This window comes from Globicephala melas, chromosome 4, assembly GCF_963455315.2.
Source record: "Globicephala melas chromosome 4, mGloMel1.2, whole genome shotgun sequence".
Lineage (NCBI taxonomy): Eukaryota > Metazoa > Chordata > Mammalia > Artiodactyla > Delphinidae > Globicephala > Globicephala melas.
In genome coordinates this window covers 39,495,995-39,511,764 of record NC_083317.1, presented here as the reverse complement: position 1 = coordinate 39,511,764, position 15,770 = coordinate 39,495,995, and the positions used below count along the sequence as shown (strand labels likewise).

The window sequence follows — 15,770 nt, the reverse complement described above, 5'->3', positions numbered from 1 at the left end:
GAGGGAGGGAGACGCAACAGGGAAGACATATGGGAACATATGTTTATGTATGACTGATTCACTTTGTTATAAAGCAGAAACTAACACACCATTGTAAAGCAATTATACCCCAATAAAGATGTTAAAAAAAAAAATAAAAAAAATAAAAGAAACAGCTCGAATGAAGAAATCCATTTTAGAACTTGTCCCCAGGCAATTTCACATTGACTTTCAAATAGGCTACAAAGATTCTATACAAAATTTCTATACGGCCTGTGGAATTTACAGATACTTTTTATTCTCTTTCTGGCTGTCTAACTCTTCTCTTATTGTTCTATTTATCAACAATACAAGGTTTCACAAACAGTTGTCTGTGGCCAACATGTTCTGAATTCCTTGGCAATAATGACCAAAAAAAGTCTTGCGAGAGACTGATGAGAAGCAAAATATGCCATTTTTTGTTTGGTTACAGCCTGATATACTGGGCATTTAATTTTTGTCAACCACAAGCATGTGTTATAATGCTTATTTTCATAGCTGCCTCGTTTGAGCAGTATCAGGTGACATCTAGTATCTTCACAATCATTGAAGCCCTATTTATGTTTGCTTGGATTGGACAGACGTTTCTGGAAAATGTCAGAGAGTGAGCTTGTGCTCGTGTCACATAGAAGTGAGATGAAAAATGATGTCAGTGGAGAATTGATCTATATATACCATATCTCATTCTTACTGAATATTTTCCAATATGTTTTGATTTAATGGGAAGATTGATTACTTAAACTAAATGGGCATAAAAATTACATTGTATTTCTACAGTTCTGAAGTAAGTTTTAAAATTTGAGAGTTCTTAACTAACTCATAGTTTCAGGTAGAATGTTTGCTGTAGTGGTGTTGTGTCCCTAATTAAGGTTTTATGGGTAAGCAGTGGATCCAGATTAGCTCTTCCTTTGGTTGTATTATCTATTTTCTGGATCGTAAAGCTGTCACTGCATAACCTAGAAACCTCTTTAAAGATGGATATTTGGCTGTATTTGTTATCCAGCAGATGTCTGGATAGTTAGAATCTCTTGAGAGTATTATAACTTGTGGTTTCAGTTACAATAAGTGATCCAGGCGTTTTTCTGGTCTTACTCCTCTCCAGTTCTGGGAGAAAGTCTGTAGAAGAAATTACAGAGGGTATTTCATTTCACTCTTCCCCATTCCTTTTTTGCTTTATTCTTTGTCTCTGTCTTCAAAGTTACTTTTTTTTTCTTTTCTTTTCTTTTTCCTTCCTTTTTGCGGTACGCGGGCCTCTCACTGTTGTGGCCTCTCCCGTTGCGGAGCACAGGCTCCGGACGCGCAGACTCAGCGGCCATGGCTCATGAGCCCAGCCGCTCCGTGGCATGTGGGATCTTCCCAGACTGGGGCACGAACCCATGTTCCCTGCATCGGCAGGCGGACTCTCAACCACTGCGCCACCAGGGAAGCCCTACTTTTTATCTGCTTTGAAATTGAGGTCACTAACTTGGTGAGAGGTGTCTTCATGCCATATTGCACCTCCTGGTCCCCAGCTTCTCTCAGCCAAAAGGTTATCACACTGACACTGACATTTTGAACGTGGTAAATTGCTGCTGTGATAAAAAACTACCTAACTGTGATTTATATTATATATTTGTCCAAAAGGTCGGTTTTAGAATTGCTGGTCCAGATTTGTAATTCCATATCCTGATGCTTAAAGTACTTGCCAATTTCCCTTCCAGCTGGGCATTTAAAGTGCACAAGTCTAAGGTAGTGGATATCGCTAAAGGCAAAGGCTGGAGAGTCTGTGCATGAGTTTGTGGTTTTGGAGGGAGGAGAGGTCTGAGAGGGCAGGCAGACTAAGGGAGCTTGCCACCTGGGCCAGCAGCAGTGGGAAACACCTGGCCACTGAACTGCTCGTCACCTGCAGTGTTGGCCTCAGGTGTGCGGGTGCCGTGCTTCTTAAAATAATGCAGTAAATTATGGTCTACCGGTAACGTCAGGTTCAGAGAGCTTTAAATTTCTCCTCCTCTTTTGAATCTGAATTAAAGATATTTTGGCAGGTTCAGACAGTTTTCACCTCATTGTTTCTGACAGTGTGGGGATTTTAAGCCAATTCTAAATGTACCCGGAGAAAATGTCTCTATACACTGAAAACCCTCCCTCTGCTAATCAATTATTACTTGGTCATAGTTAGGTATCTTTTATTATTGTTTTAGTATGGAAGAGTTGTCATGATAAGTGAATAATTGTAATTCAAGTGTCATAATAAATTTAATCCTTGGTCTGGTTCAAGAATGCATCTTGTTTGTGATGACTTTTAAAAGAATTATTGTCCAAAATTTCAGTACTAAGTATAGAGGTAATTAGTGCTCATCAAATTGGCCAAAAATACATGTAATACATGAGAAAAAATGCTAATATATCTAATATACAAAAAGCATTTAGAAATCAATGAGGAAATTACTTTCTTAAAAGCATAGAAAATAGGCCAAAGATAAAACACAGAGGAAGAAATGCCATAATCTCAATAATGTTCAGCTTTATTAATATTGAAAGAAATGTAAATTGAAATTATTAGATACTTTTAATCTATAATAATGATAATAATAGTAAAAATATGAATATTGGTACAAACTTTCTGAAACACACCCCTCATGATGAAATATGTAAGCATAAATGTGGGTATATGCTTGGGTTCAGCAATTATACAAACATATTTTCAGGAATTTTTCTTATCTACCAAAATATTCACATAAGTAACAAATATAATTTTACACACATGTGTCTGTGTATCCAAATGATGTGCATCTGTAGAGTACTGGGTAATTTATGGTACAGGGAAGAATGAATATTGTGTAGCCCTTCAAAAGGGTTGATCTACATACACTGACATGAATGGTTTTCCAAGATAATATTGCTGGTGAAATAAGCATGTTGTAGCACAGGACAAACAGAGGTGTATGCATGTACATCTGAAGTATACTCAGCAAGTTGTGTGATGACAGGGGACATTACGTAGAACTCTTACTTTTGAAATACTTTGTAACTTGATTTTTAAACAAGAAATCTATGATGTTTTAAAGTTTAAAAAAACAAAGATGTTTTAAAAACAAATAAAGGGAGGTCTCCATGGTGAGTAAACATGATCTATCTTGATATTCACCTGAAATGAAATCATAGTTTCCAAATTGGATAGCCCTCACTCTTATTTTTTTTTCCCTTCATTAGTGTTAAGGTGTTACCCCCATGTAGATCTTATTTAGAAATTCTTAACTAGCATTTAAACTGATTGCTCCGGGCCTCAGACAAACAAATGCAGTTGTATGATCATTAGCAGTGATAATTTTATAAAGTAGGAGAAGATAATATGACTGTCTCTCACATCACATAGTTTGTGATCATTTGACAGTATGTCAGTGTTAGATGTCAGGTTGTTGGTGAAGGTTGGATATTTTGATATAGCATCCAATACAGTGTTGTATATATTTATATTTGTAAAAATTATAGCTTGGGCTTCCCTGGTGGTGCAGTGGTTGAGAGTCCACCTGCCGATGCAGGGGACACGGGTTCGTGCCCCGGTCTGGGAAGACCCCACATGCTGTGGAGCAGCTAGGCCTGTGAGCCATGGCCACTGAGCCTGCGCGTCCGGAGCCTGTGATGCACAACGGGAGAGGCCACAACAGTGAGAGGCCCGTGTACCACAAAAAAAAAAAAAAAAAAAAAAAAAAATATATATATAGCTTTTCTTTATTAAAGCAAGAATGAAGCAGGATTTCATTTCTTTTTTTAATGTAGAAATAAGCTACCAGCTTCTTTTAGTCTAATAGCAAGCATTCTGATCCACAAGGGTTTTCTAGACTCTTAATATCTATGAAATGAAAAGTTCATTTAAGTATTTTCTTTACTTTTTAGTCATAAAATATTCTACCTGCACATCCAGGTTTTATGTTCCTATTTTTCTTCTCTTTTTATCAACAGCATGTTCACCAGTGCATGGTTACCACATTACCTCTTTTATCTCCAGCAATAAAATTAATTAGAAGCATATTCACCTTACTTATGAGCGATAGTCAATGATGTTGTCAAGTGATTATGCCTCCTTAGAAGTAGGATATGCTTTTCTAGTGGATATGACTCTGATAATCACATAGTCCCTAAAACTCAGGTGTGCTGGAGTGTAACATTTTCAGTAAACCAACTTATTATTTATTTCTGCCCCATAAAAGAAAATTTAACTTCATCAATACTTTTTTTTTAATTTACTTTATTCAAGTATAGCTGATTTACAGTGTTGTGTTAATTTCTTCTGTACAGCAAAATGATTCAGTTATATATATATATATATATATATATATATATATATATATATATACACATTCTTTCTCATATTCTTTTCCATTATGGTTTATCATAGGATACTGAATATAGTTCCCTGTGCTATACAGTAATTTCATCAATTCTGAGTATTCATGGTCCAGCTCATTGATATCTTCATTGCTCAGTTTTTTAAAACACTGTCCCACTTAGAGTTGAAACCTCTTCTCAGATGCTTCCCTCATGCTCTCCCTAGGGATTGCTTCACATTGCATCACATTGTTTGTCACATTGTGAACGTTGTTGATTAAGAGGTTGCTCTCTGCTCTTGGCCTTGTCATTTCATTCCTATCTTGGCCTTTGTTTGCAAACTTATCCCCCCCCACACTGTTTCTCTGTGCATTCTCCATACAGTGCTCCCCAGACAATGACTAATTACTTCGAGTTCAGCTTCCTAATATTTGTGACCATCCCTCCAAGGTGCTCACTGGGGTGGCTCGTGCCATTTCTTCTGCCATGGGGTACCCACATCTTCTGCCATGGGATACCCACATCTTCTGCCATGGGGTACCCACATCTTCTGCCATGGGGTACCCACATCTTCTGCCATGGGATACCCACATCTTCTGCCATGGGGTACCCACTACTATGGAATGTAATAGCAGGCCTGCCAGAAATCTCTCTGAACTAACTTCTGTATCATTGTTGCAGGGATCCATGGGAACTTTAAGGTCTTTTCATCAGACACGTTGGAGTTGAAGGAAACTAGGGAGGGGGAAGTTTCTAGGCTTTCTATGCTTAGACACACCCTGTTGCCATCTCTACTTCCTTATTCCCAGAGCCTTTTGCAAGAGATGAATCTGTGAAGCAACAGCCTCCCAAAAATCTCAGCTAGAAAATGAGTTATGATACCTTGATATATAGTCAGATTCTTCAAATTTTAAAGGGAAATCCTATTATGATCTTCTGTGACCAAGACTTCTCTCCTGCTACTAATTATTCTATATTTCTTTCTTATGTTCGTACTTCCTTTGTTCTATTCCTGGGTCTGGTTTTTTTTTCCCTTTTCTTTTGGTGGTCAGGTGGTGGTGGTGGCGGAACTGAAGGGAGGAACTGGGTCTGTGGGCTTGCATTTCCTTTCAGGCTTTTCTCCTAATTCCATCCCAGACTCAGACTCTGAAGCCAACAATGTGATGTCTTTGTTCTTTGGTCCCATTTCTGACAACCACCTCATGAGTCAAATGGCCACCCTATGTCTTCAGTGTTCACACTGGGGAGGTCTTTGGGGGGCAGGGAGGAGTGGTTATATTAAAGATACATATCAAAAAAAGACATCAGTTAATAAAACATGTCCATTACACGATTGGAGTAGTCTTCATCTGAGGTATAACAAACTACTCTGTAATCATTTGCTGTGTCTTGGGAAAAGCTTTTCAAATGTATAGTTTAAAAAAACACAGTAGGAGAGCTATTTTGTTAACACTGGTATCAGTTCTGTTAAATCAGGGTGTTTCTAAACAGTGCAAAAAAGGAATAAAGCAGAAACTAACACACCATTGTAAAGCAAGTATACTCCAATAAATGTGTTAAGAAAAATGTATTGACTTTTCTTCAAATTAATTTAATGAAAGGACTTTGACTCAAGGGAGTTGCAGTATAGGCTAGTGTCACAGCCTACAGACAATATAGTCCACACAGGGGGAGCCATATACATTGTGGTTAAGACCATTGACTCAGATATCAGACCACCTATTTTCAGTCCTGGCTCTACCACTTAATAGTTAACATAACCTCTCTTACTCTCAGTTTTCTCATTTGTAAAATGGATATATATATATATATATAGCATAGTTGGAAGCATTAAATGAGATATTTCACATAAAGCAGCACAATGTCTGGCATATTCAGCCCTAAGAAAGTGTTTGCTAACATTATTGTTATGATGTTTATTTTCCTTTCACGGAAAATCTCACAGACGAAACAATAAAACTAAAACTGAGTTACTAACATCAAGAGAAAAGCACGGGTGATTTCAGCTAGCCAGTGGGCAGATTTCAGAATGTGTTATAAACTAATTTCATATAGGTTTGAGTTGAGGAATTGAGAAGGCAACAAAAAGCCTGAATAGGAACAACATAATAGCAGAGTTGATTTTGTGTTCTGGTAAGAAAATTTGGGGAAACCCCAAGTAACTGTAGATCATGTAAGGATCATGGATTAAAGATATGTATAGACCACATAAGGATAATGGGTTAATGACTTTGTCCCCTTTCACCCTTACATGGAAAACTAAGTGTACTGGCTGATCCTTAAATATTCTGATCTTCCTTCAACAAGTGTTTAACAGGAAAGATCATAGTCCTGCTTTCCTGTTACAACTTACTAGTAGTAGGGTCTTTTGCCTGTGGTTGTTCATTTTCTTGTGCTTTACTTATACCTATTTTGAAACTTACAGGTATAGATACCTAGTAATCAAAGTAAAAATTTTATTTATGTCCCATCACTAAGAAGAAGCTAAGCCAAAAGGACAATATTAGCTATTCAATATGTTTCAGGGCGTAGATTAATTGATTTTTTAAAGGTTTGCTTTGGAGTAATGCAAAGCTTTAGAAACAGAACAACTGAAGAGACGAAGTTATAATGAAAGTTATTCCAACCAGTTATTCTGGTTAGAATATTTAGGGCTCTGTTAAGTAATGTAATCCTTGTCCACAGAAAAAGGCTAACGTGCTTTTGACGGAGTCATCTGTCTTTGCAAGGCAAACTGAGGATTGCTTTTATTTAAGAAGAAAAAAAGACACTCAAACCACTTGATAATTCCAACACTATTCATGACTTGCAGTGCTGACATTCTATAGATTGATGTAGTCTTCAAGTGTGGAAAATACTGAGTCATACAGAAGATGAGACATTTTAATAATGAAAAAAATATTCATGCAGTCAGCAGATTGTCAGTTAAGGTGGTTTAGATTATAAAAGTCACCCAACGGAGACTTTGTCAGGTTGCAAATTATTCTGACCACAAAATTATTATATGAATAAAGCAAACTTAGAGTGAATTGGTACATCCCAGATCCTTTTATTTCTTTTTCCTGCTTCTCTTTATCCTTCTCTTCTTCTTTTGAAAAGGGAAAGGAAAACTATTGACTCTGAATCTAAACATAATGCTGGTATACATGAAAAAAAACTTAAGATGGAGCTAATCTTTTGGCATTCTAGAAGTGCTGCTTTTTCCCAGGATACGAATGCTATAAACCAGAGATTGTGTCTTGTGGCTCTATGAGGTGCTTCTCTGACTCCTTTTATTTGTTCTTCCTCCCTTTATGTAATCTGTTTTGTAGATTGTCTTAATGTCTCCTATCAATGACTGACTAATTGTATCTTTTATAATGACACACATTGTTTTATAAAATTCTTTAACAAGTTGAAGGACAAGCAATGAAATCACTATAGCTGTTTTAGTGACAATTACATTGAAAACCATACTGGCTCATTTAACCATTCAATTTCTGACATCCAGCCCAGACTTAAAACAGGTTTAGATTAAAAATCAAGAAGACAGGGCTTCCCTGGTGGCGCAGTGGTTGAGAGTCCACCTGCCGACGCAGGGGATACAGGTTCATGCCCCGGTCCGGGAAGATCCCACATGCCGCGGAGAGGCTGGGCCCCTGAGCCATGGCCACTGAGCCTGCGCGTCCGGAGCCTGTGCTCCTGAACGGGAGAGGCCACAACGGTGAGAGGCCCGCGTACCGCAAAAAAAAAAAAAAAAAAAAAAATCAAGAAGACAGCCTGGGATCCTAGCACCCACATAACAGCAGTCACACTGCATTTCTACTCACTTATTTAATAGCCTTCTCTTCATGTTTTGGTATTTGGTTTTAAATAACTGAAGAACAACCATTATTTGGAGTCTTCACTCTTCCAAACAGTTATGCCTCAGGACAAAAATAAAGTGATTCAAGTGAGTGTTAGCTGAAGATGCTGTGCTAATTGCCCGCATCAGAAATTAGTCAATTGACTACATTAGAACCAAATCAGTCATATATTCTGTTTCCTCTTTGATATACTTCGTCCTAATCATTCTAGCTTTGAGTTGGAATTCATACATGTTCACATATTTTCCTTTTGTACTACTATTTATTTTATTTTATTTTTAAATAAAATAAAATGTGTTCAGTAGCTCATAGTCTCTCAACCACTGCGCCACCAGGGAAGCCCTGTACTACTATTTTTAAACTTACCTGTAAATTTCATTTTCTGGCTTTGAGATATGGATTTTTATAAGCCACCTTAAGTAGTTTCTGAAAGAAAAGGCAATAAAAGTAAGTAAATTTAGTCACTACCTTAGTCCAAAAGTGTCATTTGATGGTTGCTGAAAAGTATGAACGGAAGCGTTGCCTAAATGCCCAAAGACTAGTTCTGTCATTTTCCCCCATATCAGTTCCTTTTGGGATTAGAAGGAAGAAATCTTGATTTATATTATTTTATTTATTATTCACACCTACTCTAGTAAGATAAAACCATAGTAAAGAATGTGTACCATGCAGATAGCACTGCTCTAGTCTAGAGTTTTTTTGTCACCTACTGTGTTGGTTGACTGTTTGTACATTGTGAGCTCAATTGTCTTTTTGGTTTCTATATGTAGATTTTGCCCATTTTTGAGTGCTACATATATTGATTCTTTTCTATTTCTCATTGTCACCTTTTCTAGGTCTACAGCATCAAGACAAGAGTAAGGACTCACCATGGTACTGAAACACACAGTATTAGCAAGTTAGATTGAAGCGTGAATCCATGGGCCCACTGGGAAAAGATGCTGCCAGGGTTTGTCATTCTGCAGTGGGACACAGTAGACATGGAAGGAAAAGAGGAAGTGTTATCCAGCTGACTTTGGTTTGGAGCCTTTTCTTGAGAAAGCAGAGTGGGTCATAGACATTGAAGAAAAGCATTTTTGTTTTTTTCCCTCATCTGAGCCTTTGCCAACTGTGCAACTCTCTTTTATTTTTTGTCTTGCTTTTAACAATACATGGTTTAATTTTTGTTTCAGTTCAACACTTTTTTTGAGTTTTTTTTTTTTTCTTTCTTTTTGAACCAACCACCTTGTCAGGAAAAGATGAACCACAAAGAAAATGATCATTCTTTCAGGAATACAATTTTGTAGCTCTATGTGCATCTATTTTTGTAAAAATACAGAAAGTTTGATTTAGCATTGATGGGCTATTTTTGAGGGATGTGGGTTTTTTTAATATTGTAACAATTGTTAAGTTCTGTTTAAAGAACTTGCTCTCAGAGAAGCACTGGCAAAAATGTTTAAAATGCTTGGCTTTAAGATGTCTGTGATGCGCTCTGTGCTTTCTAGCTTACCTCAGATGTTTGATAGTTTCTCCTTTTTACAAAAGTAGCACCATAGCCAAGCCAATATGGTATTATTTTACATTCAATCTCAGTGAAGATTTAATTCCATGCTAGCTCACTTAGCTCTGAGTTATATGTAAAGCTTGAAAAGGAAGTTTTTTAATGATCACACTAAAGAAAGGCTATTTCATTACTTTGATTTCTCCCAAAGACTGCTTGGAGGTTGACTAAGAAGAAAGTTGGCATAAACTTTCAATCAGATGGAGAGTTTGCCTAGAGTATACAATTATCTTTCTAGTCCATCTGACTTCGAAAAATGGAACCAGAATTTCTATCCAACTACTGGAAAAAAAAAATAATAATCATGCTACCTTTGAGTGCCAGTGACTTATTTTTCTTGTTTATAATTATTCATTCATGGCAATTTTTTGCCATATTTTAAGTGAATTTTTTTTTTCCTCAAGATAGTTTGAAGGGATAATATTTGGGAAGGTACTAGACACATCACAAAGCCTTTAATTCAATGGCTGTTTCTGAGAGTGTTACCCATCATTTTAAATTGAAAAATAATGTATTGCATATGTAATATTTTAAATCAGTTTTTGCGTCTTTTTTGTCTGTTTAACTCTGGTTTTAGTTGATTTAGTTCTTTTTAAGAAAAAAATGGGGGCAAGATAAATTTAAATTGGGATTTATACTACAATTACTGAAATTAGGTTAATAAATTGACAACTTACCTGAAATTTATTACTGAGGACTCAGGATTCAACTTGACATGGCCCTCAGGATCTAAATAAGAAAAAGTTGGGATTATCATTAAAATGCTATTAGGAAAAGATTAGGTTTATAAAAGTAGCCGTTATTGGTATTTTAAGGACTTTCAATGTAAAGTCCATTCTTTCATTTGCTTCCAGAGATGGCTCATATCAAAAAGGTAGTATTATATAGAAGTTTTAGTTTGTTAAAAATGTTTCTCAATTTTTCCCATCTCTGTCTTCACCCATGTGAAATTAAATGTTTAGTGAAATACATTTTCCATCTTAAATAGTGTATCTCATATGTGTGAACATTTTAGATATAAGAGCAACATAGTCTCTGCTTAGCTAGGCAGAGTTCTCACAGATAATTTTCAAATATTTCCCTTAACTCTATTTTTATGCCATAATCTTCTTTCCTGGTGCATCTTATCAGTTATGGATCTATACACTCTCTTGTATTTTCATCACTATATTGCTTCTTAACCAGACTACTCTTAACACAGTATACACATTTAATCTAATGTGAGGTCCAAACGTAAGGAATCTTCCACTTACTAATGACATGAACTTAGATTTCTAGGGAGTGGCTTGGTTAAATTATCTACATTTTGATCTACAATTTGATTTGATACAATTATTTGTAATTTGCCTAAATCTGTGTAGCACAAGGTTGAATGAATCTATAAAATTTGTTTTACTTTGTGTCCTCCTGAATTCTCAAAGACCAGTGTTCAGTAGCTCCCATGGGATGACTCACTGGGGATATTTATTTTCCTCCTCTTCCCTTGGAACCTGTTAACTTCCTTTGCAGTTTCTCTTAGAGCAGTTTTGTACTCCAACTCATTCAGATCATTCAATTGGATTTTCCCAATTATGAGAAGAAATGTATTGACTTTCTGCCCGTTTCCTTACTCTCCACTGAATTGAATGTAAGGCAAGAGAGCTGACAATTAGATAGCTTCACCCTGAATTTAGGGTGACACTTTGCCCTGTGTCACTCCTGGTAACTATCTGATAAAACATTCCTTGGCTCAGAGGACCCAAGAAAAGTTGGGGATCTGAATTCTGCTGTACACAGGAGAGATTTGTGAGTGAGATCCCCCATTGAGAACAGGCCCAGGTGTTGCTTGGCACATCGCAGGGACTGGATCCTTGCCTATACAAGGAGTGGATCAAAATGTGAGTCAAAAAAGATGAGTGCCTGTCTCTGTAATTGTCTCACATCCCATTGCTACAATCATATTACTATTGCCACCGAAGTCATAAAAGAGGATGAGTTGTAATTTAGTATGATTCTGAGTTTAAGTTTAAAATGCTGTCACTCTCTGGGTTGGTTTTCTCGCACCAAAATGATACTGTTAATTTTGGAGGCTTCCAGACTGCTTTATTGAGAGCTACCATCTCCCTCCCCAATTTCATTTGCAACCACTCCACCTTTGGTTATTTTATAAATTAGGCTTTATTCAAGCTTTCTAAAGATCTGTGAGCTAGATCCTAGAAAATCATCTCATTGATTTGACATCTAATCTATGCTTCAACCACTAAACTATCATGAAATAAGAAACAACAAAATAGTGATTAGGTAGATCTTTACAGGTTATTTGGTTTTTCACTGTTTATTTGAAAAGCACCTCTGAAGGTAAAAATCAATGCTTCATCTTAAGAAGGTTAACCGTCCCCTCCTAACTTTCCTCTTTAGCTTTTTTCCTCTCTCTTTCCTCTTAGAGTTATTTACGTTACTATTTTAAGCAAAAATGGCTGGGATTGCTCTACATTTTGCAAATGATAACAAGTGGTTTGCAAATAATTGAGAAATTAATTTCTTCAACATTGTAAAAACCTTTTTTTAAAAAAAAATTCTAGGCACTGGCATAAACTGTGCCCTTGAGGAGCTCGTTATTCATTATACAAATGGCAATCAGAAACTATATTTTTAGAAACTGCATTCTATCCCTTACTGAGTGCCCCTTGGTTATGTAATGTTTGCCAAATTAAGTCAATGGGGCAATGGTACTAAGAGGTAGAAAAGGCTAGTATTTATGTTACAGTTCGACTAGAGGATAAATAGAGAAGCAGAATGAATTAATGAAAAAAAAAAAACAACAACATTGGCTTGGACATTAGGTCATTTTCTGAATTCTGGTTTAGCCATAATTAGATGTGTGTTTTGGTGTTTCATTTATTTATCTCATGAGTAAAGTGGGATAATAATACCTAACTGGCAGGCTGGAAATCGTATATATATACTCAATCATCTGGCTCATAGTAGACATTCAATAAATGACAGATACCACAAATACCTATCAGCTGAGTAAGTAAATCATAAAATTGAGCTCCCAAACATCACTTCTGTTTACTTTCCACACCCATTTCTGTAGCAATCAAATAGTTATGACTGTGCTTTTCTGTAAGAAATTGTTGCAAGAGAATCTTTGCCTTCTACTAGATGTTGAAGATAAAACATAAATTTCTAAATTATCTTTATTTTAGTGTGCTGTTTATGAAGGAAAATAAATTAACCTTTTAGTGGTATGTAGACCCAACTTTGAGTTTTCTTACATGTTCTAAACTTTTATTCATCCAGGACCCTGTGTATTATTGTCCCCAAAATTAAAGTGACAGTTTCATGAAATCACCAAAGTTTTAATTTTTTCATTATATTTTGGGCTTCCTTAGCACCTAGAATAAAAACATCTCTTTTGAAGTTATCTCATTTTTTTTTAACTTGGAGAAAAAATTGCAAAATATGGTGGAAAAAATGTTCTGCATGAAAAGAGGAGGAAAAAAAACCCCAACCCTTTATGATCTCAGTCAGCAGATTTATTCTACTTGAGAAAAAAAGAAACAACTTCATTGGAAGCAGATGTTGACACTGTGTCAGTTATTGAAGATGGAAAGGGTTCACTTGAGCCATTGTGGTTACAAAGGGGTATCGATGGCTGTTAAAATTCCTGTGATTGAGCATCTTCACAGCAGACAGGACAGCAGAAAAGCTGAAACTATGAGACCAAGACTGAAATCAGCCTGCCAATTTTAATGTACAGGACCCTAAGGACTCAGTTGTGTTTTTTTTTTTCCCTCCTTCAGGATAAAAGACATATCTTTCAAAAAATTTAAGGTGGTTTGAGAGAGAAATTAAAATGTATTCTCTAAAAACATAGCCCTAGAATCCTTTAAATCTATTATTAAGCATTAAAACTATTATTTAAGTCATTTTAGAAAAATCAGGGTAAAAATTTAGTTTAATAATATATGTTGAAGAAACAGACTCACAGACATAGAGAACAGAGTTGTGGTTGCTGAGGGAGAGGTGGGGTGGGAGGAGGAAGGATTGGAAGTTTGGGATTAGCAGATGCAAACTAGTATATATAGAGTGGATAAAAAACAAGGTCCTACTGTATAGCACAGGGAACTATATTCAATATCCTGTGATAAACCATAATGGAAAAGAACATGAAAAAGAATATATATATGTATAACTGAGTCACTTTGCTGTACCACTGAACCACAGAAATTAACACAACATTGTAAATCAACTATACTTCAATAAAATAAAAAAAATAATGTATGTTGAAGAAGGATATGTAAACTACACACAAATGGAGAGTGGGGAACGGGTGAGGCCTGCAAGGGAGCCTCAGTTCTAATAGCTTCAAAATGTTAATTAATTGGTAACTTGGTCATGGAGATTGGGCACAGAACAGACTTTCAGAATTTTCAGTAGGTTTTTTTCTTTTAGTGCTCGCTGGGAATTTCCCTCTATACACTTTCCAAAGTATAGAAATAGTCATTATAATTAAAATATCATAATTTTCTTATCCCTTTTATTGTCCATTGTGCTTGTCTGTTTGAAAAATATTTTTATAGTTTCAGATAATTGATCAAACTAATGTTCTCTCGAAAATACCAATTAATTTGATCCAATACAATTATCTAAATCTTCTTTTAAAGTTTCAAGAAATGATAATTGAGTTAAGTGTAATTTACCAATTCTTTTGTGTAAATAAACAATGACACCTAGAAAATGCCGCGTCATCATCGATTAGCTTCCTTGTTAACAATTTCTGGACTACTAAATTTTGCCCTAAGAATAACTCTTTTAGAATACAAGATTCTTTAATTAGTTATTTTGGTATATGCATAAGATGTGAAGTTTTCTAATGATATCTCTTACTGGTAAGAGATACTGATAGAGGTGTACATTTTTTTCTAGGCTGTGGCTAGGGCAAAAATTAATGATTATTTACACACTTGATTTAATTTCTTGACTATTTACAATCTTGGATATTGTATCTGATTTAAAATTACTATTCCATACATTTTTCTGGATATGCAATATGGGGAAGGGTCTTCATGTGAATTCTTTGTATTTTAAAGTGCATATATTGAAAGGGAAAACATAGATTCAATTTGCTTTCATCACATAAGTCTAGATAAGGTGAAAGCTTTTATAAACAAAAAATTCATAGTATGGTGAAGTTTATATTTGTCACTTGATTAAGTGAACTGAAAACTTGTAATATAAATGTTATCTTACAACCCTGAAATACAAAAAAATTCCAGATTTATTAGTTTTGTGGGCAATTTTATGCTATCTTCATTTTACATGTCCAGAAAGAGAAATTAACTAATCTTAGCTCTGTTGTCATTCTTAATTTACAAAATATATGTAATTCATAAAACTTTTCGCTTCACAAGCTAATTATAAAATCATATTTTTTGTTGTTGTTTTTCATGGGGTTGGAGGAAGAGACATTTTTGTATTTCTATTCAGTCTTCAAATGCAGGTCTCATAACTATATGTTGATGATATGAGATGATGGAGGACTTTGTAATAAAAACAAATGTCATCTTCAATTTTTTCAATAAATAACTTAATGTGAACTTAATGTTTATATTTTAATGTAGCAATTTGGTTTCGTCTGCATTTCTTGACAATTAACTAAAGCTGTCTCTTTTCTTCTTATTCAATTAAACAAATTACAAATATCTTTAGAAATTAAACCACCGTAGTTTTTTTTTAATGAAGTTAATTTCTACAGCCAAGGGATTTATATGTTATAGTGAGGATTGTATGGTTACAAAACAAGTGTTTATAATAGAAGAGCAAGTGAAATGGGCTATATCAATTACATAATAGCAGGAGGCTTGTGAATTTTTTTAACACAATGCTTCTGAAGTTATCAATTAACTCTTTGGGAGAGGTATACTTTGTTGTTTTGCTTTTACATTTGTGATATGGAGCTTCTGTAAGTAGTGTGGAAGAAGAAACAAAACTTTCCTGGCAATTCATTGTGATTGAAGAAGTGTATCTGGAAAGGAGAAGTCCAAGACCTTATTTTTAAAGGAAGCTGGAGTTTCTCT

At 35.4% G+C, this 15,770-nt stretch overlaps 1 protein-coding gene across 3 annotated transcripts in view; it reads left to right on the top strand.

Moving 5' to 3' along the window:
* The window catches only part of VGLL3 (vestigial like family member 3), a 47,603-nt gene extending 32,208 nt beyond the window's left edge, over nucleotides 1–15,395 (top strand). For all 3 annotated transcript variants that reach the window (XM_030860965.3, XM_030860962.3, XM_030860961.3), the window contains exon 4: nucleotides 9,005–15,395. In XM_030860965.3, coding sequence (XP_030716825.1) covers nucleotides 9,005–9,048 — 44 coding nt within the window. In that variant the 3' untranslated portion in view covers nucleotides 9,049–15,395. The remainder of the gene's footprint in view (nucleotides 1–9,004) is intronic.
* Nucleotides 15,396–15,770: the final 375 nt, after the last annotated feature.